We start from the raw sequence: 25690 nt of genomic DNA, 5'->3' as shown, positions 1-25690 counted from the left end.
TCATGAATCCATGGAAAATACCTGTAGTAGCTATGGCTTCCAGGGACTGAGAGAGCTGGCCTTGAGTGCTTCCATGGAGGTTAATCTGGAATTTGTGCCAGCTGGGAGAATTGGGATTTCTGTTTTCTTGTTGGTTTCCCAGCAAAAATATTCCTGTGTTCTGTTCAAACTGCTCAGGTCTTTCAGAGTGATAAAGAACTGATCAAATCCCTCACACCCTGTGCTGCCCGGGACAGGGGGAAACTTCTGAAAGTCTTGGGAGTTATATTGAGGTAACGAAGAGCTCAGTGGCTTCTGAGCTGGGCAGGTCAAGGGACACCAAAAGCAGAGCAGGAGAATCAGTGCTGAGGGTGCTTAAATAACTGAGAGGATTAAATGAGGTTGCACTGATTGATTCTCCAGGTGTGACTAGAAGGTAAAACACAAGTTGAAATTTCCTGATGATAAACACCCAAATAAACCAAACTACATCTGCTTCAGCACAGTTTGTGTGCTTTGCATTGAGGAGCTCCAAGAGCAGAGAAAAAGGAGTTCTCCTTGTTTTGGAGACTGAATCCAGGCCACAAGCAGAGGCAGCATCACCAAGCACACCATGGTTCTCCCAGAACCACAACAACCAGCAGGTCCAGAGCAACAACCAGAGCTGAGCTCAAATGCTTCCAGCAGAGAAAGGGCACATCCTCAGTTGATGTAAATCAGTTCTCTTTGATGACCTCCAAAGAGCTTTGCTAATTTACATCGGTGAGGATTTGAACCCTCAGCCTCAAACATGCCTTTTGTCTTTGCTGCAGCCCATCAGTTACTGCTTCTGCCACAAACCAGGAGTGAGTCCATGCCAACTATCACAAACACAACCTAAGCCAGAAATCAGCCACAGCAGAACTCTGTTAAAGATCAGTTAAAAACAGGCATTGGGATACATGCAGAAAAAAGTGGAGGGGGACACACAACCTTAGTTAAACACTAGGGCAGAAAGAACTTGAGCAATCTTTCTTTAGAGAGATCCCAAGGAATGGAAAGGGAAAAGCCTTGGCCTTCAACATGCTGAATGATCCCTGACTTATCCTGTAGCACAGCCAGATTCTGAAAATCTGAGGAGTGTGGAGTCACAGACAATGTGTTTGTGATCACAGCCCCAAGGCAACAGGCAGGTGACTTCTTTGACATGCAGAATTATCTCCTCATTAGTGGAAACCCACATCATTTCACACCTCAGTGACTTCCTTGCTTTCATGCTCCACTTGCATTCAATTAAGAGAGAGCAAGTCATCCAGCACCATCAATCAGCTCAGCACAAATATGTACTCAGGATTCATTATCTGTCTCCAAATGAACACATTTATCAGAAAGAAATATATTTTCAGAGGAGTAAAATCAATTAGAAATGTTCTCAAATAAAAGGAGAAATGTTATCTTGAAAATATACTTTCAGGGCAAGCACAGATGTAAAAACATTGTTTTCTGCTCACCCCAGGAAGGAGAGAAGCCTGTAAGGCAAACAGGGATTTATGTTCACATGTATCATTGATATTCTTGAATCAGGAAAGGACTGTCCTTAAATCACCCCAGACATGATTTGAATCAGGCTGCAACCTGGAGACAACCATGTTCTCATCACACCACCACACATGTGACACATGATGGTATCTGCATTCTTTTCAGACTCCTTTGTTAAACCCCTTTCCCCTCTCTCAAGTAATTAAAGTGGGCTAACAGTGCCTGTGCACCTCTGAATTTCATGAATAGGCCACTGCAGCATCAGAAACCAGAAATACCACAGCAGCTACCACTAAAATCCTATGGGAATCAGGTTCCAGGTACTCTCAGCTGAGAAAATGGCCCTTCTTCCCCAGCAGATTTAGTTTCCCAGTGGTCAGCACTGCAGTTTCCCATGGGGCTGGTTCACCTAATCACTCTTCCTAATGTTTCCCTGAGTTTGTATAGAAAAGGGTGGTGCAATCTAAGAGCAGAGGAGCCAGGAGAGGAAGAGGGACTGACGCACAACACAGACAAGGGCCTCTGGTAAACAGCATAAATCTGCCTGAAAACATTCAGCAGAATGGAAAAGTTGCTTCTCCAAGCCATGCTTGGATGTGCAAACCCACTTCCAGAGGCAGGAGAGTATCACATCCACGATCCATCAACAGTTGCTGCACAATCTGGGTCCCTCAGCAGAGGAATTCGAGCTTGGCTCTTGGTTTCTCTCATGTTCACTCATTTGTCTCCCTGGGCCTCTCATGCCTGATGGATTACCATCCATCCTGCCCCAGGCCCCACATTGTGCTCTGCAGGCAGAGCTCCAGAACCAGAGCAGGGCAGAACAAAGCTGCAGTCTGGCTGCTCAGCTTCCTCCCAGCTGGGTGACGTGCTCACCCTGCAGATTAGCTGGAGACCTGATGGAACATTCTCAAGATGTGCTGCCACAAAGGGCCCTCCAACGAGTAAAAAAGCTCATTTCTAAGTCAGGTCTTAGTGCTGGGTGGGCCCTTTGTGATCCCTTCATTAAGAACAGAAAGGAGGTACCTGTTGGGGCCACAGCTCCAGAGAACAGCTCTGTTCTCCAGCCAACCCATACACCTTGATTTTATGGGAAGTGTTAGCTTGGAGGCCAGGGATTCCCTGGGCAGGAAGGTCTCTGCAGTGGGCACAGCTCCAAAACTCCACCCCAAAACCAGTGCAGACTCTGTATTCACACACCACGAGGCACTAAAGCTGTAATCTCCTACCCTCGAGACCTCGAGGTCCTTCAGCACATCTCCTGAATCCCAGATGCCTCTGGAGCAGGAAAACTCCCAGAGAAAGGAAGCTCCTCTTGGTCAGGACTCACTGCCTGAATTAGGGTTACACTATATAGAGCTACAGGAGACAAACAAGCAAGTGGCAGAGTGAAAGGTTTAGTCTTTCCTTTCCAACAAAATAAAATGACATTTTGCCATCCCTTGAATCCAGAATCATGGATATCAGTTAAAAAAAAATATTTGTCACTTGAGCTGCACTTCATCCACATGAAGAGACAGAAGCAACAGACATCTGCCATCTTACAGTATAGAAGATTTTGTGACATGTCCTCTGCTAGAGGTTCATGAGTCCTGAACATTTCAGCTGCCTGTGAGGGGAGAGCTGATGTTCACAAGTAGATAACAGGGAGAATGTGAGAGGAGAGAGAAGTCTCCCAGAGAAGATTTTCAGCTCTGGAGTTGAAAGAAGCTTTAAAACGCTATAAAATCCACTGTGCAAGCAAATAAAAATAAGATGTGGGAAGCTCCTGGATACCTGCTGGCAGGGAAGCCTGACTGAACCATCCAGAGGATGGGAAGAATATGAGGTGAAAACCTGGCAATCTGCAGGAGCAAAGGAAGCCCAAAAGAAAAACTGAGCCCTTTTGCAGCTGCTGGCTCCCTTGTTGAGCAGGGGTGGCACAGACCCTCCAAACACAAGATTGCCTCCTCCACCCATGGGGAAGAGCCAATCCATCCCCAGCTGTGCTGCTGGCATTGCCCACTTCAATCACCCCTCTCTCTCTCCCCCCCTGGTTGCTCCAAGGACTTTCCCCAGCAGTGCAAAGGATCTGAGGTCCCCCAGGGCTCTGCAAGAGAAACAAGTTTGTTTGGCTCAGCCTGAGGACTCCAGGACCTCCCAAGCTCTGGAAAAAGAGGACTGACTTGGAGGAAGATGGAAAAGCAAACTGAAGAGCCCACTTGTGTTGTACTGCTCAGGCTTCCAGAGCACTTCTGCTCCCCGTGCTCGTGTTTGGATTTGTCCATTCCTACGTAGGAGGGAGGTCACAGAGACAGGTTATTCAACTGCTGCTCCGTTGCAGGGAGCTCTGTGTTTACTGGCTGCTCTGAGCAAAGACATAAAACAAATGCACTGGCCAGATGAAGGTATTTCTAAAGAAAAATAAGAAAAAAATAAGAAACCAAACTGGGGAAAAGCAGCCACCTTGTGAAGCTTTGCAAGCTCCTGGTGGAAAGAGCAGACACTGAAATTCCACAGCAGGTTGTTGCTGCCTTTTCACCATCTGTGCAGAATTCTTTTGAGACCTCTGAGCCTTCAGACAGACAGGGAAACAGAGAACTTTGGGAAAACTGCAGCCTGCTCACTCCTGCCACATAAACCCTCAGATCCTTTCGTATGTTGTGCCTCAAGACTTCCTAATTTTTCCCTGCCTTGGACTGGATTTCCCTGCCTGCCTGAGGCATCAAACAACTAATTCAGTGCTGATGGTCTCCTGTAGTTTACACCACTCCATACAACCCTCTGCTGTCCTGGATTACTATCTATAAAGTATCAGAGGTAGTGCTGGCATGAACTACCAGGGAATATGAGCCTAGTTTTGATCAGTTCAAATAGTTATTATATTTATATATAGTTTATTTATTTATAATAATAGTAATTGTATATAGTATGGTTAATTAATTTGTAAAATCCACAATGTCTGGCATGTGTTTACCTCATAGATGGTGTTTGGGAAGAAAAGGATAAACACCTTGAGATCTGCTAAAGACAATAACTGTAGCCCAGCTGATTCTGATTTTAGTCTCTGCTCACTTAGAGCAGTTCAAGCTTTGCCTCACAGAGTTTGAGGTGAAAGCACATAAAGATTCAGGATTTATTTGTGTTCTGCACCAAGGTGTAATTCTGTGTGCAACAAACTTTGGGTCAAAATGTTTCACAAAGAATAAAACCTTGTTCAGTGAGTCCACTGACAGTGGTCAGTTGGAGTGGTTTGGACAAAGAGAGATGGTAGAAATGGACCTCTTTTTAAAGATAAATATAAGTCACAGTATCCAGTGGAAATGGTGGCTGTCACCTTTCCCACTTTTGGATGAGAAAACTGAAAAAGGGCAACATCAGAGCCCTGCTGACCCTGCTGAAGCATGATGGGTGGAGGGATGCTGTGAAGAGAATTCATTAGGCAGGAACAAGCAGTGTTAAACACATTCTGGTTGCTCTTCCTCTCAGATTTTGGCTGTAGAAAACAAAGCAAGTTATAACACACAAAAAACCCAGCCTCATGTAAAACAAAGTAGAAGCTCTGCATTTCATGCAGGACCAGTGACTGTTCTTTGTGAAGCCTCTCAAAAAATAAGCAAGAAATCCTTGAGAACAGGAAGCTAAACACAGTAGGCAGGGAAATGTACAGTGTGGCATGTTAAGCAGAGTTAAGTCTGAGGCAGATTTTCTAAGCCTCAGACACAGCTTAGAAAATCAGGTGAGGTTGTCCTTGGGCTGGTCCTGTGCAGGGCACCCACCAAGAGCTGTTACTCACCAGTGGAACCCTTGACAGTCGTGGGTTTGCTTTTGTGCCTGCCCTTCTCTGCCACCAGGCTGATGGTGTACTCTGTGCCTGCATCCAGCCCCCTGAGGATGAAGGAGGTGCTGTCCACTGGGATCTCCACCTCGCTCCTCTTGCCAGAGGGACTGGTGTAAGCGAGGCGGTAGCGGTCGAACTTGGCCACCGGTCTCCTCCAGCGAAGGGCCAAGGTGGTTTCAGTGGGGTCACTGACTTCCAAGTCCTTGGGGTTATCAAGATCTATGAGTTGAAAAAAAGCACAGCTGAGATGTCTCTGAACTGCCCTGGGACAGGCACAGACAGAATAACATCCCCACTGGGTGTCTGGGCACAGCTCAGGGGCTTATCCACCTTGTGGAGTTTGTGAAGCCCATGTGGGTAGAGGGTGATGAAGTTCTCTTTTACAAACAAACCACACTAGGGCAGATTTCCCCCACTGACACTCACTTCACATGCAGGAGAGGCAGAATTAAAGCCTTCAGAGAATTTACCTGGGAAAAGGGGGGAGTTGTGAGAAAAATTATGGATTTGAAGGTCAGTCAGGACTTGCAACCACCAAGGCTGCACTCACGGCCAGATCAACATTTTGGCCATCACTACCTGCCAGAAACCCTCACAACTAGAGGATGACCAAATCAGTGTAAGCATAACTACCACTGAGGAGCTCACCTGGAGATGAAAATCCCAGAACACTGAGAAATCCTCGTACAGGAAAAAGAAGCCACACTCAGAGGTCAAGATCTTTAGGGGAAAGATTTTTCCCTTGAGGGAAAATGCCCCATTGGGAGCAAATTGAAATTAAGAACTTTCTAAAATAGTATTTATTCCATCATTTGGAAATGAAAGAGTGGCTCCACAGGACTTGGTGCTTCCTTCAGAGCAGAAAGGGGGGTCAGGTGGGTCAGGTACTCACCAGTGCCAGCGTTGATGGTAGCGGGGGCACTTTCCCTGTCGTTCCTCACTGCTGTCACTCCAATGCCATATTCAGTTCCAGGCCTCAAACCTAAGAGATGAGGAAAAGGAATATGAGTTCCTGTGCATGGAATACACCTCCAGGCATTTGTTTTAACAAGGAAGGCTCACTGTGTGCAAGGTAAGATGGATGCTTTCCTGAGTATGCAGGGAATCGAGGTTTCAGCTAACCCTGACCTGATGTTAATAAATCTTTATTCCACTTATATATCAAAGGATAAAGATTATGGCTGACTGACATTGCATTTTGGACACTGCAAATGCACAATCAGAGGCAGCCTCTACTTTCCAGAGCTCGCAGTGGGAGTAGCTCTGCCAAAGAAAAGCAGGTTGGCACCCACACAACATGGAGGAAGAACCATGACTGGGAAAGCAACTTGCAGGTACACAGAGAAGCTGCAGACTGGCACCAGTAAATACCATCCCTGGCACATGCAAATACCTTTGGAACTCAGGGTGTGAAGCCCCCTCCACAGAGATGTGGAGCTGCCCAGAACTCAGGGAACTGCCTGGTGGGATTGAGGGATGCACGAGGAAGGGAAATGGCTACAAACCCTTCTGCTGGCTGGTTATCCACCTGCAGGCGTGGACAGACATCCCAGGGATTGTAATTTAACTGGGTGCACTTAAAAATCAGAGAACCACAGAATGGTTTGGGTTGGAAGGGACCTTAAAGATCATCCAATCCCCTAATCCACCTTCCACTAGCCCAGGTTGCTCCCACCTGGCCTTGGACACTCCCAGGGATGGGGCAGCCACAGCTTCTCTGGGCAACCTGTGCCAGGGCCTCCCCACCCTCCCAGGGAACAATTCCTTCAGTACATCTGCTCTAAACTGTGTGACCCACCTGTGAGTGTAGCTCTGGTTGTGGCTTGGTTGCCCTTTGGCACCGTGATCTCCACGTGGTCTCCACCAGAGATGGGGGCAAACTTGATCCTGTAGTTGTCGACGTTGGCGTGGCTGTTCCTCCACTCCAGGGTGATGCTGTTGTCTGTCTGGGACACTGGCTTCAGGTTTCTGGGAGCATCCAAGTCTGTAATCCATCAAGCAACAAATAAATAAATAGGAATATTTCTCTTATGACAACAGTCTCTTCTAACAATACTTTTTAAAAGGTGAAATGACCCACAACACTGAAGTTAAGTTTCTCTTCACCTGCTATGACTTAACTACACCAAGCAGATTTCTTTTAGCATGAAATGGAGAGTTCAGCAGCTTTGGAGAAAACATCACTTCAAGAAATTAAACTTTTATCTCCTCAGACTAAAATAACATTTTCAATGGTAATAAATATTTTTTATTACAAAATAGGCTTGTGGAAAAATGTATTTGGATGAAAACACTATTTTCCTTTATAAATGCCTCAGCTTTCGAAAGGAAAAATGCTGCTAAGAACAAAGAACTGATCATTTCTAGAGTTTCTGTTCAGTAAATATCTTGCATTTGTGGCTGAAAGAAACTCTGAGTCTCAAAAAAAAAAGGTGAATATTATGTAGAAATTCAATGGGCTCTTCACTGTTCACACCTCAAATCCTGCTCTGAAGGAACAACTGTATTTTAGGATGAAAAGAGAGGTAATTCTCTATGTACCATTTTCTCCCTTAATGCATCAAACCTTGATAACATGCTACAGGACCCACACTTTCACAAAACATTCCCAGGGGCACTGAGGAGCAAAGTCAATTTATAAAAGCCCAACAGGAAACATTTGCAGAACTGGAGGAGGGAAAAAACCAGTTCTTTGCTAATCTGATACATATTTAGACAAGAAACAAGGCCTTAGATGGAACAGGAGCCATGGAAGACCTTTAGCTCAGCAGACAGAAAAATAATTCAGAGGAACTTGTTGCTAAGAGATTTAGAGTACAAGACACAATAACCTAAATCCCATTTTCAAAATATATTTAGATTTTCAATATTTTGTCGAGCCAGGAAAGCATATGAGGCACAGAAAAAAACCCCATTCTCCACTTTCCTGTCCCTCTCTAAACGTGCTGATTCCATGCTGGTCTCCAGCCTCTCACCTGTGACAAACACTTCTTTCACAGGGTCACTTTCCATGTCCCCTCGGCGAGAGACAAGTGTCACTTCATACTCTGTGTGCGGCCTCAGGTTTCCGATGGAATATTGGTTTTCATCTTCAGAGAGCTCAATGGTTGTCCTGTCCCCTGGGATGTCCTTGGGGCCATAGGTGAGCTCTATGTCTTCAACTTCAGCCAGGGGTTTGGACCATGTGATGAGGGCTGTGGTGTCTGTGACGTCTTTTGCCTCGACCTGGCTGGGGGCATCAAGCTCTGTTATAAAAAAAAAAATAGACAGAAAAAGGTGTTTTTTGAAAGAAATAGTGCCATAAAAACCACAGACATTCTTATGCTTTTAATTGCTGATTCAGAGCAAAATTGAAATTAGTGACTTTGACCAAGTTTTATTATTTTTGTTTACTCTCTTCCAACAGGTTTAGACTCCAAATGGAATCATTTCATCAGAAGCAAATTCATCAACATTCATTCACATCAGAAGCTGCCAGAGGAAAGGCAAGCAAGAACCCTGAGAGCTTCTCCAGCTCCATACAAACATCACCAGGATGAAAAAAAATTTAGTTCCTGTTGATGTACATTTTGAAAAAGAGTGAAAGTGCATTCTGCCTACTCCCTTCTAGCTGAACATAAATTTCCTTTTCTCTGTAGGTAATTTGGAAAGGAATTAAATCTCCTTCAAGAAATTAATTTTTCATTAGCAGCTCCACTACTTCCTTTTCACCCCTATGAATTCACAGGATAGAGCTTGGGTTTCTCTCTGTTTAAAAGTTTGGTTTTAAAAAAAAACCAACAATGTTTGCTGTTGGCCAACAAAATACAGGCCAAATACAGGTTATCCTTACTTGTTGTTATCACTTTGGACAGTCCAGGCCCTCTGGTGTTGTTTTTCACCACATGAATGGACACATTGTACTGTTGCCCAGGTGCCAAACCTGGCTGCATGTAAGATGTCTCTGGCCTTTTCAAGCTGCTGGTTATATCTCCATTATCATCCTTTTTCTGCAACACATGGAACAATAATCTGTCAGTGTAACAGAAAAAAAGCCAGGATTTTTCACTCCCCATGAACACACAGGAAGCTGCTTCCTCACCATGTTGTGGAAGACCAGCTCCCAGCCATCAAAGGAAAAGTTCAGAGGGTCCCACTCCACCTGGACGGACGTTTCTCGAACAGATTTGAACCTCAAACCCTCTGGAGCAGGGAGATCTGGGGCAGAAAAAAGGGAAATCCTCACATGAGCAACAAGTTCTCATAAATAGGGCACGAGGTGGGACATCTTTCCACCACTAGAAGTATCTGCCGTGTAGGGAAGTGCAGCTGAGCTGGTCAAACCACCTCCCAGTCAGTTATTCTGTCTTTGGAGAGGCTTTCCTCTGAGCTGGTTTGGATGTCACCCTGAAGTAAAATGAATTTTGACCTAGAAACCTCTTTTTTGTGCCCTCTTGACTCCCCCTGGTGTGGACATTTGCAGGCAGGTGAGCTGAATCCTGCCCCAGGTCTCTAAAAACGAGCTCAGGGACAGAAGTCAAAGAGCACCTTTTGAGGCTGTTTAGGTATGACTGTGATGTGCACAAAATATAGAGGAAGATGAACAACAAAAGGACAGACAGGCAGATAAAAGGTGAGTTGTGGTAAAACTGAAGATGCAAAACAAATATAACCTGCCTTTTAACCAAACCAGTTTGAATTCAAGTGATTTCATATTGCTTTTTTACACACTGTACATTTTTTATCAGTTTTTTTTCAGGAATAATGACCAGAAATTTAAAATGTACACTATAATAGAGAAGCCAAGGTTCTTAATTTGCAAAGACCCCATGGTGTTAATTGGGAGGCACAGCAAAGAGCAGAAGAGCCTGTGAACTGTGTTTTTAACACAGTCATTGGCACTGGAAAAGAATAGAAAATGAAAGTGCAAAAGGCTGTCTCTGTCCAGAACAGATGAATTGAAACTAGAAAATACAAAAGAAATAATATCTCCAAGAGAAGGAGGCAAGTCAATACAAATAAATTGCAAATAGAAGTTAAAAAGAAATAAAGTTCCCAAAAAGGGAGGCAAATCAACATAAATGAATTGAAAATAGAAAACAAAAAATAAACAATGTCCCACAAAGATGGATGTGAATCAATACAAATGATTTGAAAATAGAAAACACAAAATACATAATAATACCCCAAAATAAGGGATGCTATGGAATGGACAGAAGGATGGATCGAGGGAATGTTAAACTCACATGTGGCTACCCTGGCACTGACTGGGATACTCTTCTTGTTTTTAAGGATGGCAAAGACCCGGATAAAATATTCCACCCCCGGCTCCAGCTCGTGGATGGTGGCAGCTGTCTGGTTTCCTGGCACAGTGAACTGCATGTCCAAGCCCCCGGTGCTGGTGGGGACGTAGGTGACCAGGTACTCATTGACAGGATTCTCGTGCTTCCATGCCAGGTTGACAGTTTTATCCGTCACGTTGGTCACCGTCAGCTCGGTTGGAGGAGACACTGGGAGCAGGGGGGGGAAAGAAAATAAAGTTATAAGAAGTTTTCCTGGCTGGGAAAATAACGACTTCCCCAGTTTTCCCATTTTCCCAGGGATTTCATGAGAATTATCTAACAGGGGCTGGGGAAGCCACGGCCCACAAATTAACTGCTGAGGAGAGGAACGTTCGGCTGATGAAGACCACAGACATTCCCAAAATCACGGGGCCAATTCCGACCCTCACACTTGCACACAACCTCTGGCTGACTGTGTTCCAGCTCCTCCTCTCGTGGCTGCAGCACAAGACTGTTAGAGCTGCGTCCCCAGGGGCTCAGATGGTTCATTCAACTGCCAGCAACACGTGATTGTAGAGCTGCAAGTCCTGGGATTTGCGCAGATTTTCCAAAGTAAAACCAAACATTGTTATTTTAGTAAATACTGCCAATAGATCTCCACGTGCAAGAGCACAAAATGGAGCTTAGGCCTCTTCTGGAAGGAGGAGATGAAAGATGGGAATTTCTTTTTAAGGGTATTCATTGTCTTTTATGGTGTTCTCAACCCCAAAGCATTCTTTGATTACCCTACAAAAAATTTAGTTTCCAAATTTCTCCCCTGGGATCTGCTAAAGAAAACTACCTCATTTATAGTGTAAAGCCTGTCATTATCCAACTGCCAAAATTCTCTATCAATTTCCATGGAGTAAGTGGTAGTGGGAAACTCAGCATGGGACTTTAGAGCTGAGTTTCCATTCCAGCCTATTCCATGATTTTCCTCTAAGCTTCTGTCAGCTCTAATACACACTCCTCCATATAAATATAGAAATGTATATATAAAACCTCCATATAAAAAAATGAATTTTATATATATATAAAAATAAATATAAATATAGGTATAAAACAAATATATGTTATATATAAATCTGTATGTATAAATAATTACAGGTATAAACAAATACATATATATATATATATATAAAATACACACACATCTGTGTATTAAGAAGACTCTAGATACATCTCCCTCTCCTCCATAGCTAAAACAGTTTCTTTCAGATGCCCTTTTTTTTTAGCATCAAGAGGTACTACGAGAAGGTGAAATGTCATGGTGACAAATCCCAGGCAGGGCTGGTGACAGCTCCAGTCACACTGTGGTGGGAGCAGAACCACAGAATCAACTGGGTTGGAAAAGACTTCTGAGGTCATGGAGTCCAACCCTTGACCCAACCCCACCTTGTCACCCAGCCCATGGCACTGATGCCACATCCAGGCTCTGCTCAAACCCCTCCAGGGACGGGGACTCCCCCCCCTCCCTGGGCAGCCCATTCCAAGGGCTGATCCCTCTCTCTGCAAACAACTTCTGCCCCATGGCCAACCTAAACCTGCCCTGGGGCAGCTCCAGGCTGTGCCCTCTTGTCCTGCTGCTGGTTCCTGGCAGCAGAGCCCGACCCCCCCCGGCTCCCCCCTCCTGGCAGGGAGTTGCAGAGAGTGAGAAGGTCAGAAATGAATGATAAGATCTCCAGAAATGGAGATAACAATTGCACAGCAACACCATTATCATCCTGTTGTCTTCTGACCACCTGAAGTCACCACAAACTGCCATATAATGTAACCCTGACAATTAAGGGGTGCCATGGTGTTGTTACAACCCTGAGTCAAGTGTTTGGAATACGCTAAAGAAAAGCAGCAACAGGGCCCGGCTTTATGGAGAAGATTCACAGAACCTCCAAAGCTGCTGGATGGACACAGGGAGTGTGTGCATCCAAGTGGTTCTGACATCGCCACCTACCATCAGCGCAGTCCTCGCCCATGTACCCGTCCTCGCAGACACACCGCCCGTCCACGCAGCGCCCGGCGTTGCTGCAGTCGCTGGGACAGGCCCGTTCCCGGCAGTCCTCGCCCACGAAGCCCTCCTGGCACACGCAGCGCCCGTCCACGCAGAGCCCGCGCTGGTGGCAGTCGTTGGGACAGGCCAGCTCGCCGCAGTCCTCCCCGGTGAAGCCGTTGTCGCACTCACAACGCCCCTCCACGCAGCGCCCGCGGTGGTGGCAGTCCTGGGGGCACCGCAGCTCCGCGCAGTCCTCGCCGGCGAAGCCCTCGTCGCACACGCACTGCCCGTTCACGCACAGCCCGCGGCCCTGGCAGTCGTTGGGGCACCGCAGCTGCCCGCAGTCGTCCCCGGTGAAGCCCTCGTGGCACTGGCACCGCCCGTTCACGCAGAGCCCGCGGTTGCTGCAGTCCTGGGGGCAGCGCAGCTCCCTGCAGTCCTCCCCGACGAAGCCCTCGTCGCACACGCACTGCCCGCCCACGCAGCGCCCGCGGCCGTGGCAGTCGCTGGGGCAGCGCAGCTCGGTGCAGTCCTCGCCCAGGTACCCCTCGTGGCACTGGCACTGCCCGCCCACGCAGCGCCCGCGGTGGTGGCAGTCGTTGGGGCACCTCTTCTCGCCGCAGTCGTCGCCCACGAAGCCCTCGTGGCACACGCACAGCCCGTTCTCGCAGCGCCCGTGGCCGTGGCAGTCGCTGGGGCAGGCGAGCTCCCCGCAGTCGTCCCCGGTGAAGCCCTCCTCGCACAGGCACGTCCCGTTGAGGCAGCGCCCGCGGTCGAAGCAGTCGTTGGGGCAGATGAGCTCCCCGCAGTCCTCCCCGGTGTAGCCCTCCTCGCACACGCACTCGCTGTCCACGCAGCGCCCGCGGCCGTGGCAGTTGTGGGGGCACAGGGGCTCGCCGCAGTCCTCGCCGGTGAACCCCTCGTGGCACAGGCAGCGCCCGCCCACGCAGCGCCCGTGGGCGCCGCACCCCCAGGGGCAGAGCTCCTCGCCGCAGGCCGGGCCCGTGTAGCCCTCGAAGCACACGCAGAGCCCGTCCACGCACTTGCCCTGGTCGTTGCAGTCGGAGGGACACGAGGCCTGGCTGCAGTTGGGGCCCTTCCAGCCCGGCTCGCACACGCAGCCGCAGATCTCCACGCTCCAGTTGCCGTGCCCGCTGCAGTAGGGGGTGGTGTCCAGGCGACCTGTAGAACAAGCCAGAAAACCCATGTGGGGTGAGGTGCACGTGGGTACCCCCCAGAAATGCCCGAGGTAGTGGAAGGAATCCCGAAAAGGTTTGTTCTGAAGACGAGAACAGTAAAAGCTTCCAAAGGAAAAGCTGCACCGGGCTGCAAAGCAGCGCTGGGCCTGAGCAAGATTCACCTGCTGGTCCCTCTTCCCCCCCCAGCTCTCCCCACTGGCTTCAGAGACCTGCAACATCTGCTTATCTCTCTGCATACCAGAGACACAGAGCTTTTCAACTGTCTCTGGAATACAGAAGGGAAAGGAAATAAAACCCATCTAATTCCTTTGAGAAAGGCACTTTCCAGGCAGGGAAGACTTCCTAGGTGACACCTGTCTCCTTGAAGTGAACTCTTCTGGCAAAAAGGGTATTTACCCTCACAACCCATTACTCTCTTGGCCCTGGGATGCCTTAGGCCAGTGTGGCACACAGGACCTAAAAAGGCTCTGATTTTCCTGACTCCTGATGGGAAAAATTGAAACTTCATTCACAATAGCCTGGAATGGCCAAATAAGGAACAATATAATCTTAGAGAAGTCCTCGAGAATTAGATAAGGGACGTAACTCAAACAGACAGGATGTAAACTAAGCTCTGTGTGCCCAGATAAAGAACAAATGTTACAATTTTGGTGGTGAAGCACAACAATGCTGTGGCTGCTCAAGAACTGAGGTCAAGACAAGGAAGATGACCAGGAAGGACTAAAGAAGGACTTCCAACAGGGGTGTGACTATGTAAACAAACTAACGAAAACGTATAAAGCAAGGAAGAATATCTAATGACCATGTAAAGAGTATGTGTAACAAAAAGCCCTGTCCATCTGTCATTTGGCAGCTTTGATCAGAGGAGCTCTCCTCTGAACGTCCAGCGTGCTGAATAAAGGATGCCTTTTTTAACCCCTACAAATTGGTGTTAAGAAGTTTGTTTCTGCTGCTTTTATCACTCCCCACAGGACATAATTTCCAGAATCACCAAAGTTTTTGAAAGAGACTATCTCTTTTTTTCTCCAGCAAGATTTGTTTTACCGGGAATCCCTTAATGCCAGGGAAGAGCCCCTGCCAACTGCTTGGTAAATGAGCGTGCTGGATTCCTTCTCCCGTCTCAAAATCCTCTTCCACTGACTGAGCAGCTTTCCTGACCACTTCATTAGGGAATACACCATGAAATGTTACTCATCCATTCACTCCAGAACATAAAAAGCCAGACAACAGTCAGTATCAGCAGCTGTGAGAGCAGCTCTGTGCTCAGAGGGACATCACTCCTGAGAAGACCCGTGTTTCCTCTCTTGTATGACCAGACTTTTCCCACAGTTTAAAAACCAGCTGGACAGACACCTTTTTTCCCGCTTCTCTAACTATTTGTGCTTGTCTGCTGCCTTATGTCCTGCCGTATTTTTATTGGTCTCTAATAAAGAAAACTTGGAAAGGAAGATGGTTACATTGGCAGCTTCCTCAAGGGGACAAAACCTGGAGCCAAGAGCTTGGACTGTGTGAGTTTTAATCTCGACTCAGGCTGTCACCGTGCCCAAGTGCTGTCCATGCTCAGTGCCACAGCTACAAAGTGTCCCAGGCCAACTCCTGACCCACAGATCCACAAACCCGTGAAACTGTGAATGAATGTTCCCTGCACGCGGGCCAAACACATTCCCAGTTTTGATTATGTTTCAAATTTAACAGGTTGACTCGTGCTCATTCTTTAAACAGATCTGAGTGTCTACTCTAAACAACTTGGACGGCCAGCACGAGAGTTTCCCCAAGAGCAGCTCCCCGGCCTGCCTTACCTTCTGCTGCCTGGGAATTGGGACAGCATCCAGCGCCGCTGGCACACTGCTCCCGGAGGGAGGATACCAGCCCCTCCAGCTCCTCTAGTCTGCTCAGCAGATCCTTAATGTCTGGGGCAGCTGCACAGCCGCAGGCCCGCCGGGGAATGTTAATCCGGTGCGTGAAGACGATCTGGTTCCCCTCGTTCACCGTGTGCTCCTCGGAATTCCTGACCGGCTCGATTTCCGCCTTCAGGTCCGCGTCGCCGCTCGCCGCGTCCAGGTCCACGGAGCAGAGGGAGCCCACGGGCAGCTTGATGTTGTAGACGTGGTTAAAAACCACGGGCTGGTTGTCCTCTGGCAGGGTCACGTTGAGCCCGGTCTCCCGCTTGTGCCGGATGATTCTCTTGATGAGCCCCCCCCCGACGTGCTGGCACAGCAGAGCGAGGATGGCACAGGCCAAAACCCGGCTGGGCAGTGCCATGGCGCTGCTCGGGTCCTGTTTCCAGCTGGGAGAGTCTTATGTCTGTTTGGCCTTTGTAATCTGGAGCAGAAATTGGAGAGCCACTTCAAGCCAAGCTGGGTGTCCTTTTCTTTGCTGGCACACTTGGTCCCTAAAAGAAGAAGGAAGAGTGTAAGGGGTGAACCACAGCTACACCACCCAACCTGTGACACTGCTCATGTGCTGCACCCTTGGAGAACAGGGCTGAGGTGCTGCCCAGTGTACCACCCAAGCTCCCCCAAGCTGCTGAGCTTGCTCTTATATATAATAACAGCAGTTTATATATAATAACCTGGTTTTCCAGCATCTCAGTGTGGTTGTGAACAAAACATCACCAGACATGGAGAAAACTACTGTTATATCAGGTTTAGAACACATTGAGTGGATTACAGAAGGTTTAACTGCCTCAAGCAGAAGACCAAGGTGAAGAAGCCTGCTGAGCCTCATCTCCATTCAAAATACTACTGTCAGACTGTGGTAGGTAAAATAAATATATGTTCTGTTATGATACAACTAATGTTAAATCCTGCATTTGTTTCACCCATCAGCTTGAAGGCTGCTGGAGGCTGGATCATGTAAGAAACTCAAGTCATTGTCAAAAGGTTTATCAACACCACAAAGCTCATTCCATCCCTTTTTAATGTGCTTTAAATGACAGCAGTTGCTTGGGAATCTGAACTCCAGGCCTTGTAGCCCAATAATAACTTTTGCTACCCTGATTATTTATGTGCAGCATGAAGGGGAATGGATCTCTCTGGAGAGCTCTGCAGGCTGAAGGTTCTGGTGTCAGTGTTGTATCACAGCAATGTTTTAGCAGACAGGCAGTGAGACATAAGAAGAAGAGACTCCACCAAGGGAGACACACAACAGAAACAGCAATAAAAATGCATGTGTGGAAATGTCTTTCAGCAGCCAACACACCTTTTCTCTAGGCAACATTTCCCACTGTCTGATCTTTCCTCAGCTGTACCACAACCTGCTTATGGTCACGAGCTGGCTGGGCTGTACAGCTCTTCCTGAAACCCATTCCTTTCATTAGCTTCAATCTTTCCTCTTCCTCCTCAGCCTGTACGTGTTCCTTTTCAATGGAATGAGCCAAGGGAGCAGAAATACATCCACTGACTCCCATGCAGAATCAGCCCTGCAGCACGTAGAGCGAGAACCCCGAGCAGCAAACGGACTGGCTGAACAAGCACACCTAATAAATGTCATCCCAGCGTTTGTTTTCCTTCCTATTCCCAGCAAAACTTGGTTAAATGGTCAGGCCAGTGACTGTAAGGTAGTGAAATGCCAGTAATGGGGGAAACAGCAGTTTATTCTCTATACAGCCCTGATTTGATGATAATTCATTTGTCAGATGAGAGACCAGCTTCTCCCACCCTTTTGCTTCCTCCAAAGCCTAGAGATCATTTTTCCCATGCTGCCCCAGCTGCTTTTGTGGGAGAATGACAACAATACATCAGACACTTCACTGAAATCGGTGTTTTTTGTAGACAGTGCTGAGCTCACAAAGAACAAACTTCACCCCTTTTTACTGGGGAATAAATCAGAAGTAAACAAGCAGCAGGGAAGGCTTTTTTCTTGTCATGGAAAAGTATTCAGCTTTAAGCTATTTCTAACACTTACCCCATTTGCTCAAACATGTCTGCAAGCCCTGTCTGCACCAGAAGAGATCACAAGGTTGTTAATAAAGAATAACAGAGACAGACATGGCCCAGGTCTCGTTTGCGACTCAGGCCAATCTCTAAATTGGGTTGCCAGCTCATGAAACATGTTCAGGGCTGTATTTGAAGTGGGATTTTACTCTCAAACGCTCCCACTTGGAGTTTGCAGATTGATTGCCATGAAATGGGATTCCATGTGCTCAAGACAAGGTCATACAGCAAAAAAGGGTGCCTAACCCCCGAGCAGGGGACAGGCTGCTCGGCAGATGGATCACCAGTGGAAAGTGGAACAAACTGGAAGCAGCTCTGCATCTCATTCTCACTGAATTTTAGTGAGAGTTGAGCATCGATTTCCTTATGGCTTTTGTAAATCCCAACCTACAAGAATATGGGCCCTGCCCAACCCAAGAAAATGGATTGCACTTTTTCCTGCTGACCGCTGTGTTTACACATCACTTAATGGTGGCACAAACTGTTATTTCAGCCTGGAAAATGAAGAAACTGCTTCATGCAAGTCATGCCCTGCCACTGTTACCTTTGCTACTGATGAAAGCCTCAGGAACACCAGGATTTTTCCTGGATACTCCCTGCATTAGAGGCGGCCAAACCTCTCAGCTTACAGATGATACTGGAAGAATTAATGTCTCTTGGCTGACATCCTTTTGGAGTTTATGAAGAAGCATTGTGGTGGTCTAGAGGCAGCATTCCATGTCTGCCCTGTGACCCCTGTGTTGTGACACCTCCTGTGATGTCTGAGCTAATCCATCCAGATCAGGTGTTTCTCATCCGACCTGCCAAGGACCCAGCAGGATCAGCTGAGCTCCACTCCTGGATCTGACATCTACAAAACAAGGCAGCTTCAGGCAATTATTTATACATTAGCCATAATTTTGGCTGGAAGAACAAAGATGACAACCTTCTTTCCAACCCCAATTCCTCAAGCACATCTAAACAACAGCTCGGGCCACAATGGACCACCCTGGAGCAGGTCCTGGAGAGAAATGGCAGCCACAGCAACTGTCAGGCTCTGTTATTCCTTCATTTTCCCTCACCTTCCTTTCAGAACAGCCCATGTAGATTGTATTTTAAACTTCTCTGTATTTTCTTTGTAGACATCAGCTGCTGGATAATTTACAGGCACATAAAAGCCTTTGAGTAAGGGTTTGCAAAAGATGACCCTTCTCAGCCTGAGTTTGGCCTTGTAGGATATCAGAGGAGCTGGGTGAGGTCTGTAGCACATCTCTCAGGTGTGTTGAGAGGTTTGGATGACCAGGAATGTGTCAATTTTTTACAGGCAGTTTGTCTAAGACAGGATATTACTCATCCTAATGATCTGTGCCCCTCATGCCACCCTGACTACAACCCAACTGCTTCAAAAAGCTTGGCAGTGACTGTGTGGTTGGTCTGCAAAATGTTCAGCTTGTCATGCAGAACAATAAAGTCTCGAGCTCATGTTCTCCCCATCTGGCCACTGGCATCTCCCCACAGCCATCACCCTCCTTGGGTAACACTTCTCTCTTGCTCTCTCCTGCTCCCTGAGGCACAACCACAATATAAAGAACAAAAGGTGCTGTGGCCTCTCACACATCTGAGATTTCCTGACTTCCTGCAGGGCTGAATTTTGCAGTCCTGTCACTTAATAGTTGCTTAGGGGCACCAGGTAAAAAAAAATAGACCCCAGAGTGTATCTCTTGGATGCACCAGTTGACATTGTAAGAGTACTTTCAAGTTCTACGTTTTTTTTTTTTTTTAATTAAAATTAAAATTACATTTTAAATCCTCTTCAGAGCACACAAACATAAGGAGTGGTATATCTGACAGAGATGCTCAGGAAAGAGGTGTCAGGCTCTCCCTGATAAATATTTCCATATCAATGTGACATGGAAAGAGGATGTTTGGCAATGGCTCAGCCACTGAGGTACTGGAAGTTTGGAAGCTCTGCAGGGAGAGCTGGGTTCAAGTTCAAGTCAGAAAAGTATGAAGATAACACACATATTTTCATTGCAGTCTCCTCTCAGTCCTGGCTGGCTCAGAGTATGTTATTCTTCAATTTAGACTGTCTTTGGACTATTAAAAATTAGAGACTTTGAACTGAGAAGCAAATCATGGCATCCCTGCAGCAGCTGGGGCAGAAGGAGACTCAGGCAAAAAAAATTTCCTTGTATAGACACTAAGTGTAAAAGTGAGATGTAACCAAACAGAAGGAAAAGACTATTTCAGGAAAACTCTCTTTAAAAACTTGATCAGTGGCTAGTAATACTCTTAATAATATGTGGTGGGAATAAGATGGCCTGTCAATAGCACAAAGGGAAGGAATAATTTTCATTTCCACTGCAGCCCTTTCATCTGAGGATCTGAAAACATGTCAGAGTCTGGCTGTCAAAAGCTGCAAAAATGTTATTAAAAAGGGTTATTTCTTTGTTCAGACATTCCCCCTTCCCCTCGGCCTCCTCCTGGCATCAGAACTTTTTAAAGACCTTCCCATTTAATTTGAAATTTGTTTCTTAATAGGAAATTTTTAATCAATCCTAAAAAAAAAAACCCTCCAGTAATTCTGACTCCTGGGGAATACTAAGGAAAGGTAATGTGTGAATATTTTCCTTCCCTGAAGACATATTTACTGGAAACCAGCAGGTGTGAGAAACTAAATTAACGTCTGCATAGCTGAGAGTCCTGGGGTAGCACTTTAGTCTGTCCTGAATATTGAGGAGTGGCAGAGCTGGGAGATGATTTCTGGGTATGTGGAGTGATAAATATGCAGATGAGAGCCCTGTGCAATTTTGATCAAAACAGATTGCAGCAATGAAGAAATGGAGGTGTTAAAGAGGATCTCAGCTGTCCTTCTCAAACGAGGCAGAAGGCTGATTAGATTTGCTCAGACACCCTCTACATGTCAGGACTTGGAAATTAGACTAAAAAGAGAGTGAAAAAAAGGAAACAATTCTTCTCTAAGCAGATACTTCCAACATTACAGCAGGAGGGGATCAAATATTGTCAGCACATATTGGATTCGAGCACATCTTGTGTAAAATCTGCATAAAATAGCAACGGGCTGGATTGTGACAGAGAGGAAAACTCAGCTGGAGAAGAGCCAGGGCCCTCCCTGGAGAGCACAACGAGGAGCACTTTGAGGTTTGTGAATTGCTGCCCCCAAAATAGTTTTCCGTGATCTGGTAACTGAAGGAACTTCAGAGTTTCCACCAAGGCCTGATCTGCCCATCTGCTCCCTCCAGCCTGGGGAGCCCAGCAAAGCACGTGTGTCGTGGTATCACAGCCCTCCTCTCTTTATCCCCTGCCACACACACAAAAGGGCCACAGCAGGGATGAGATCTGACCTGGAATACTCTCTCCCTGCAGAATTGGTGCATTTGCTACAAGGAATACAAGCAGTATTACACAGGATTAATAAATTAAAACCCTCTGCCAAAGTGCGTTTTTACAAGGCAAGGCTTCAAAAGATGCAACCTTTTAAAGCAAAAGTGCTCGTGTGGCTTTGCCAGGAGCATGTGATTCCTGAGGCTCCGGGCACCTTCTCCAGCAAAAATGGATTAAGTCTGAAGTAAATTGAAATATTCTCAAAGAAAGAATCTGGGGGGGTGGCCCTGAAAGTTTGGACACGGCAGGACAAAAACACCAACAGTTCTGACTTCGTCGTCTTTCACTGCTGTTTCCACACATTCATAACTGCACAAAATCATTTTCTTTCCATTCCCAATTCCAGCAGGGCAAAGGAATCAGCAGGGATACTCAGTGTAGGTCAAACTACATTAAATCACAGCGGAGAGCAGAAATTCATAACAGTCCTAAACCATCAGTCCTGAATCTTTTCAGCAGAAATGATCAAAGCCAAACTGTGGCCTTATTTTCCCCCCTTTCTTTATTTACATTGTATTCATTCTAAGGAAAGGAATTTTAAAGGCAGCTTGAATTCAGAGTAATTCAGAAAATCCATTGTATTCCCCAAGGCTCCCAGAGAACACGTGTGCAAAGAAGTGTTGGAATTGTTTCACCCCAATTAGACACCATAGATATGAAATAAAGGCCCTTAGGGTGGGAAGCTCCAAAGGGAAATTTTCATAATTCAGAGATTTTCTTCGAAGTCTTAAATTCATGAAGAGGTGAAATGAGGGTCACAACTTTCAAAGAAGACAGAAAGAAGGTGATTACCTTCTTCTAACAGATACAGTGCAGTGTGATAAGCAGGAATCCACCCAGTTGCACTGGGAAGACTCACCTCTGATCTACAGTCAAACAACTTCACTTCCATCTCCATGGTCAGGTCATAATGGAAAAACATCCTGCAAATACTGTGCAGTTTTCTAGATGAGAAATCCCCCATCTGGAAATCCCACAAACAACTTAGGATCCAGACTGGGTGACCCTCCTTTAATAAATAGCAAAATGCAAAGGCACTGATTTAAAGGACTTTGCCACCTCACCCTGCTCCAAATTTGCAGACTGAACCTGCTGCTGGAAGTCAAAAAGACAGAGAAACATTAACCAAAATAATCTTGTTGTCTGTGGAAGTCCAATGCAGTGAAAAAAAGGGGGAAAGCACCCTCTGGAACAACTGCATGGAGAAAGAGGCAGAGAGGAAACAACTGGGAAGGAAGATTTAGAACTTCTGTTTAACTACAGAAGGAGGAAGTCTCAAGGTCCAAGTTACACAAATCCACTTGCTGTCACAGAAGTGACTCAGTGATGTCCACAGCCCCAGAGCAAGAGCTCCACAGTATCCACATGTGCTGGAGAAGTGGCAAAGAGCCCCTTCTTCAAAAGAGTTTGTAATTATAGTGGACAAACAATAGTGGAGCCATTCCTGCACTTAAGATTTGGAAAACTGAGACATGGAGAGCCTGGCACTGAGTCACAAGCTCTCAGGAGCCCGTGCCTTTAGGCAGAGGTATTTTACCCACTGCAAGGCTGAGGAAGCTGGTCCAGCTTTGCTGAGTCCCACCACAGCAGTTCAAACCCCAGCACCTCCCAGAAGGCATTTATAGCACTTCCAGCAGCAGACTTTCCTCTGGATGTGTCTGCCTTTATGACTTCAATCCTTTCTGTTCCAGGGCAGACTGGCAGTTTGTGTTTGATGTGGGATGGAAGCCCCTGGAGCCACCTGTGTTTCATCTGCTGCTGGCACTGCACATTTGGGAGCTGCCCTTCCTGGGCCTGAGAACAATCACAGCTGAGGGCACTCTGAGTGCAGAGAAGGGAACTGGTTTGCACAGTGAACTCATGATTGATTTCTCAGCTGTCACAGATTAGAGTTTTCCAGCCCAGATTGCATCCATCAGCCATTCCAAAGGCCTTACCCATGCCACTGGAATCAGTAATGAAAACAAAAGAAGTTTTAGATCTCAAATGAACCCTACGAGAGATCTTGGTGGTCACTAGAATTGTGATCACATTTATCCCTCAGACCCTTTCAAAGAGCAGCAATTAAAACAAATCCATGGATATTTTTGCCCCATCCAGCCCCTGAGGTCCTGCATTAAACATCACTCAGCTGAGCCTGAACTCTTCACTCCAGCTCAGTTTTCATCTTTGGCTTCAGCTCTTAGATGATATTCCTGCTTTGGGGAAAGTGGATAATTTCTGGTTCACAGATCCTACTGTACATCATCTTTAAATAAAACCATTTGGATGCATTTTAGCCTCCACCCATCCTACCTTGGCTGAAAAGCAGCACATACACGGGGCTTTGCCAAGGCTGTTTTGGAAGGAATTTTAATTAATTGCTTTGTGTACAATTTAGAATTTAGCAAAGGCTCATATTTCAAAGCCACCAGCATGACAGTGCCACAAAGGGGAAGGAGAAATAACCCACTGAAGCCAACATCCATAAAAATGTGAAAGAGCTATGGTAAATTCTGAATGATAAGCATAAAAGGAGACCCATGAGAGACTAAACCTTCTGTTGTACAGTGTCTATTTTGAGTTAAATTAGCATGATTATTCCATTATAAACGACTTTGTTTCAGAAGTTTTGTGCTCTTAGCCATGGAAAATCTCTCCAGGTCTATCCTTGTTCAGGATCTCAGGGAGAGAACAGACCTTTCCAAGCTAAACAATGAGTTTGGCTGTTTTTCAAAGCAGAGTAAAAGTTCAGGGAGCAGAGGTGGTCTTCTCCCAGTATCAGTAACACCTTTGATCAACGAAGTATTAAATATAATGAGCAAATCTCATGAATCAAATGAAAAATCAGCTGGCAGAGATACAGCTGGGAGAAAATGACTGCTGAAAACATGCAATAATTAAACAGAAGTGAAAAACAGATTATGTGACGAGGTGCCTGCAATAACAGGATATTGAACTCAGCAAACAAGAGGTGCCTTCCAGTTCCTGTGTCCTACAGGCTCTTTTGATTTATGTTTCTTAGGAATTACCTGGCTGCTGATGAGAAAAACAAAGAAATTCTGCCTGAGCATACCATTGCTGTTGCTGTTCCATCAGGAGCAGAGGGGCAAGAGCTCAGAGGAGAGCCAGGAGTGTGGGAATGGCAAAATGCTGGCACCTGTGGGATCTGAGATCATCCCTCAGTTCTGACATTACAGCCCAGCCAGTTATCACCCTGATTTCTAACAAGTCTATGGGAGATTTTCACCCTAAACAAAGTACAAATAACCAAACTAAACTTCTTATTTCTTTTTATGCTTCCAGTAGTTTCTCTAGGGAGAGATTCTTTAGCTCACCCCTGCGAAAATGCTTTCCTTGCTCTCAATTTTTCTGCTCAAATTCTATGATCTTCATACTACAAGTTGTGTCTTAATGCTTTTCTACAGTACCTGTATCAGAGGAAGACCCCAAGTGTGTTAAACAAGAGGAGCCAAGTGGCTACAGCTCTTAATAAGGTTTAATCACAGTCACCTTCTAATCAGGCCACAGGCTGACAGGGTTGATGGTGACTAGGCAAATGAGATGCCTTTGGAAATTGTTCCACCTGGCTGGAGCTGAGCTGCTCTGGAACAACCACTGTGTTGTTCAGGGCTGTGGGTATCAGAGATGTTTGTTAAGGCCTTGCCTACAAACTTATCAAAGAATCATAGAATAGTTTAGGTTGGAAGGGACTTTAAGATCATCATGTTCCTCCTACTGGCATGGGCAGGGACACCTTCCACTAGCCCAGGTTGCTCCAACCTGGCCTTGGACACTTCCAGGGATGGGGCAGCCACAGCTTCTCTGGGCAACCTGTGCCAGGGGCTCCCCACCCTCACAGGGAAGGATTGCTTCCTAATGTCCAACCAGTTTGAAGCCATTCCCCCTTGTCCTGTCGCTCCAGGCCCCTATAAACAGTCTCTCTCCATCCATGGGCTCCCTTCATGTCCTGGAAGGCCACAATTAGGGGCACCCTAAAGACTTCTCCAGCTGAACAATCCCAGCTCTCCCAGCCTTTCCTCCCAGCAGAGCTGCTCCAGCCCTCTGATCACCTTGGTGCCTCCTCTGGACTCTCTCCAGCAGCTCCATGTCCTCAAACCTCAAGAACAAGGGTTTCCAACATCTGTTGTTCCATCAACAGGTATCACAAGTGTTGTGCAGAATTCACATTTACAGGATCAGACCCTGAGGAAGTGGCATCTGCTAAATCCTAGGAAATCCCAGCTTCTCCTGGCCTGTGTCAGAGCCTTGCAGCTATTTAGGCAGTTGTTAATATGAGAAGCATCCAACATGACACTATGTAGGTTATATATATCCAACCATCCTCAGGAAGAGACCCACCCTAAAAACAGGAATCAAAAGCTCTGAATTCATTTTTGCTACACCAGGATTAATAAAATTACCCAAGTTATAAAGGAATGAAGGTAATTGCTGAGTGACTTAGATGTGTAATGCAGAGTTAATCAGACCATGCTCATAATGTGCTGTTTAATCTTTCATGTAATTTACTGCTAAATGTGCTTAATCAGAAATAAATACATGCTACATCTCAGTGGGAGCTGCAG

At 46.4% G+C, this 25690-nt stretch overlaps 1 protein-coding gene across 4 annotated transcripts in view; it reads right to left on the bottom strand.

Moving 5' to 3' along the window:
• The window catches only part of TNC (tenascin C), a 74210-nt gene that overhangs the window by 32255 nt on the left and 16265 nt on the right, over positions 1–25690 (bottom strand). For all 4 annotated transcript variants that reach the window (XM_064677107.1, XM_064677108.1, XM_064677109.1 and 1 more), the window contains exons 2-10: positions 15606–16198; positions 12569–13789; positions 10543–10806; positions 9399–9514; positions 9150–9306; positions 8293–8562; positions 7116–7301; positions 6210–6299; positions 5273–5536 (exon numbers count right to left, since the gene is read on the bottom strand). In XM_064677107.1, coding sequence (XP_064533177.1) covers positions 5273–5536; positions 6210–6299; positions 7116–7301; positions 8293–8562; positions 9150–9306; positions 9399–9514; positions 10543–10806; positions 12569–13789; positions 15606–16068 — 3031 coding nt within the window. In that variant the 5' untranslated portion in view covers positions 16069–16198. The remainder of the gene's footprint in view (positions 1–5272; positions 5537–6209; positions 6300–7115; positions 7302–8292; positions 8563–9149; positions 9307–9398; positions 9515–10542; positions 10807–12568; positions 13790–15605; positions 16199–25690) is intronic.

Source organism: Pseudopipra pipra, chromosome 20 (genome assembly GCF_036250125.1).
Source record: "Pseudopipra pipra isolate bDixPip1 chromosome 20, bDixPip1.hap1, whole genome shotgun sequence".
NCBI classification, from domain to species: domain Eukaryota; kingdom Metazoa; phylum Chordata; class Aves; order Passeriformes; family Pipridae; genus Pseudopipra; species Pseudopipra pipra.
The sequence above is the reverse complement of the archived record's forward strand: the minus strand, read 5'-3'. Positions and strand labels throughout refer to the sequence as shown.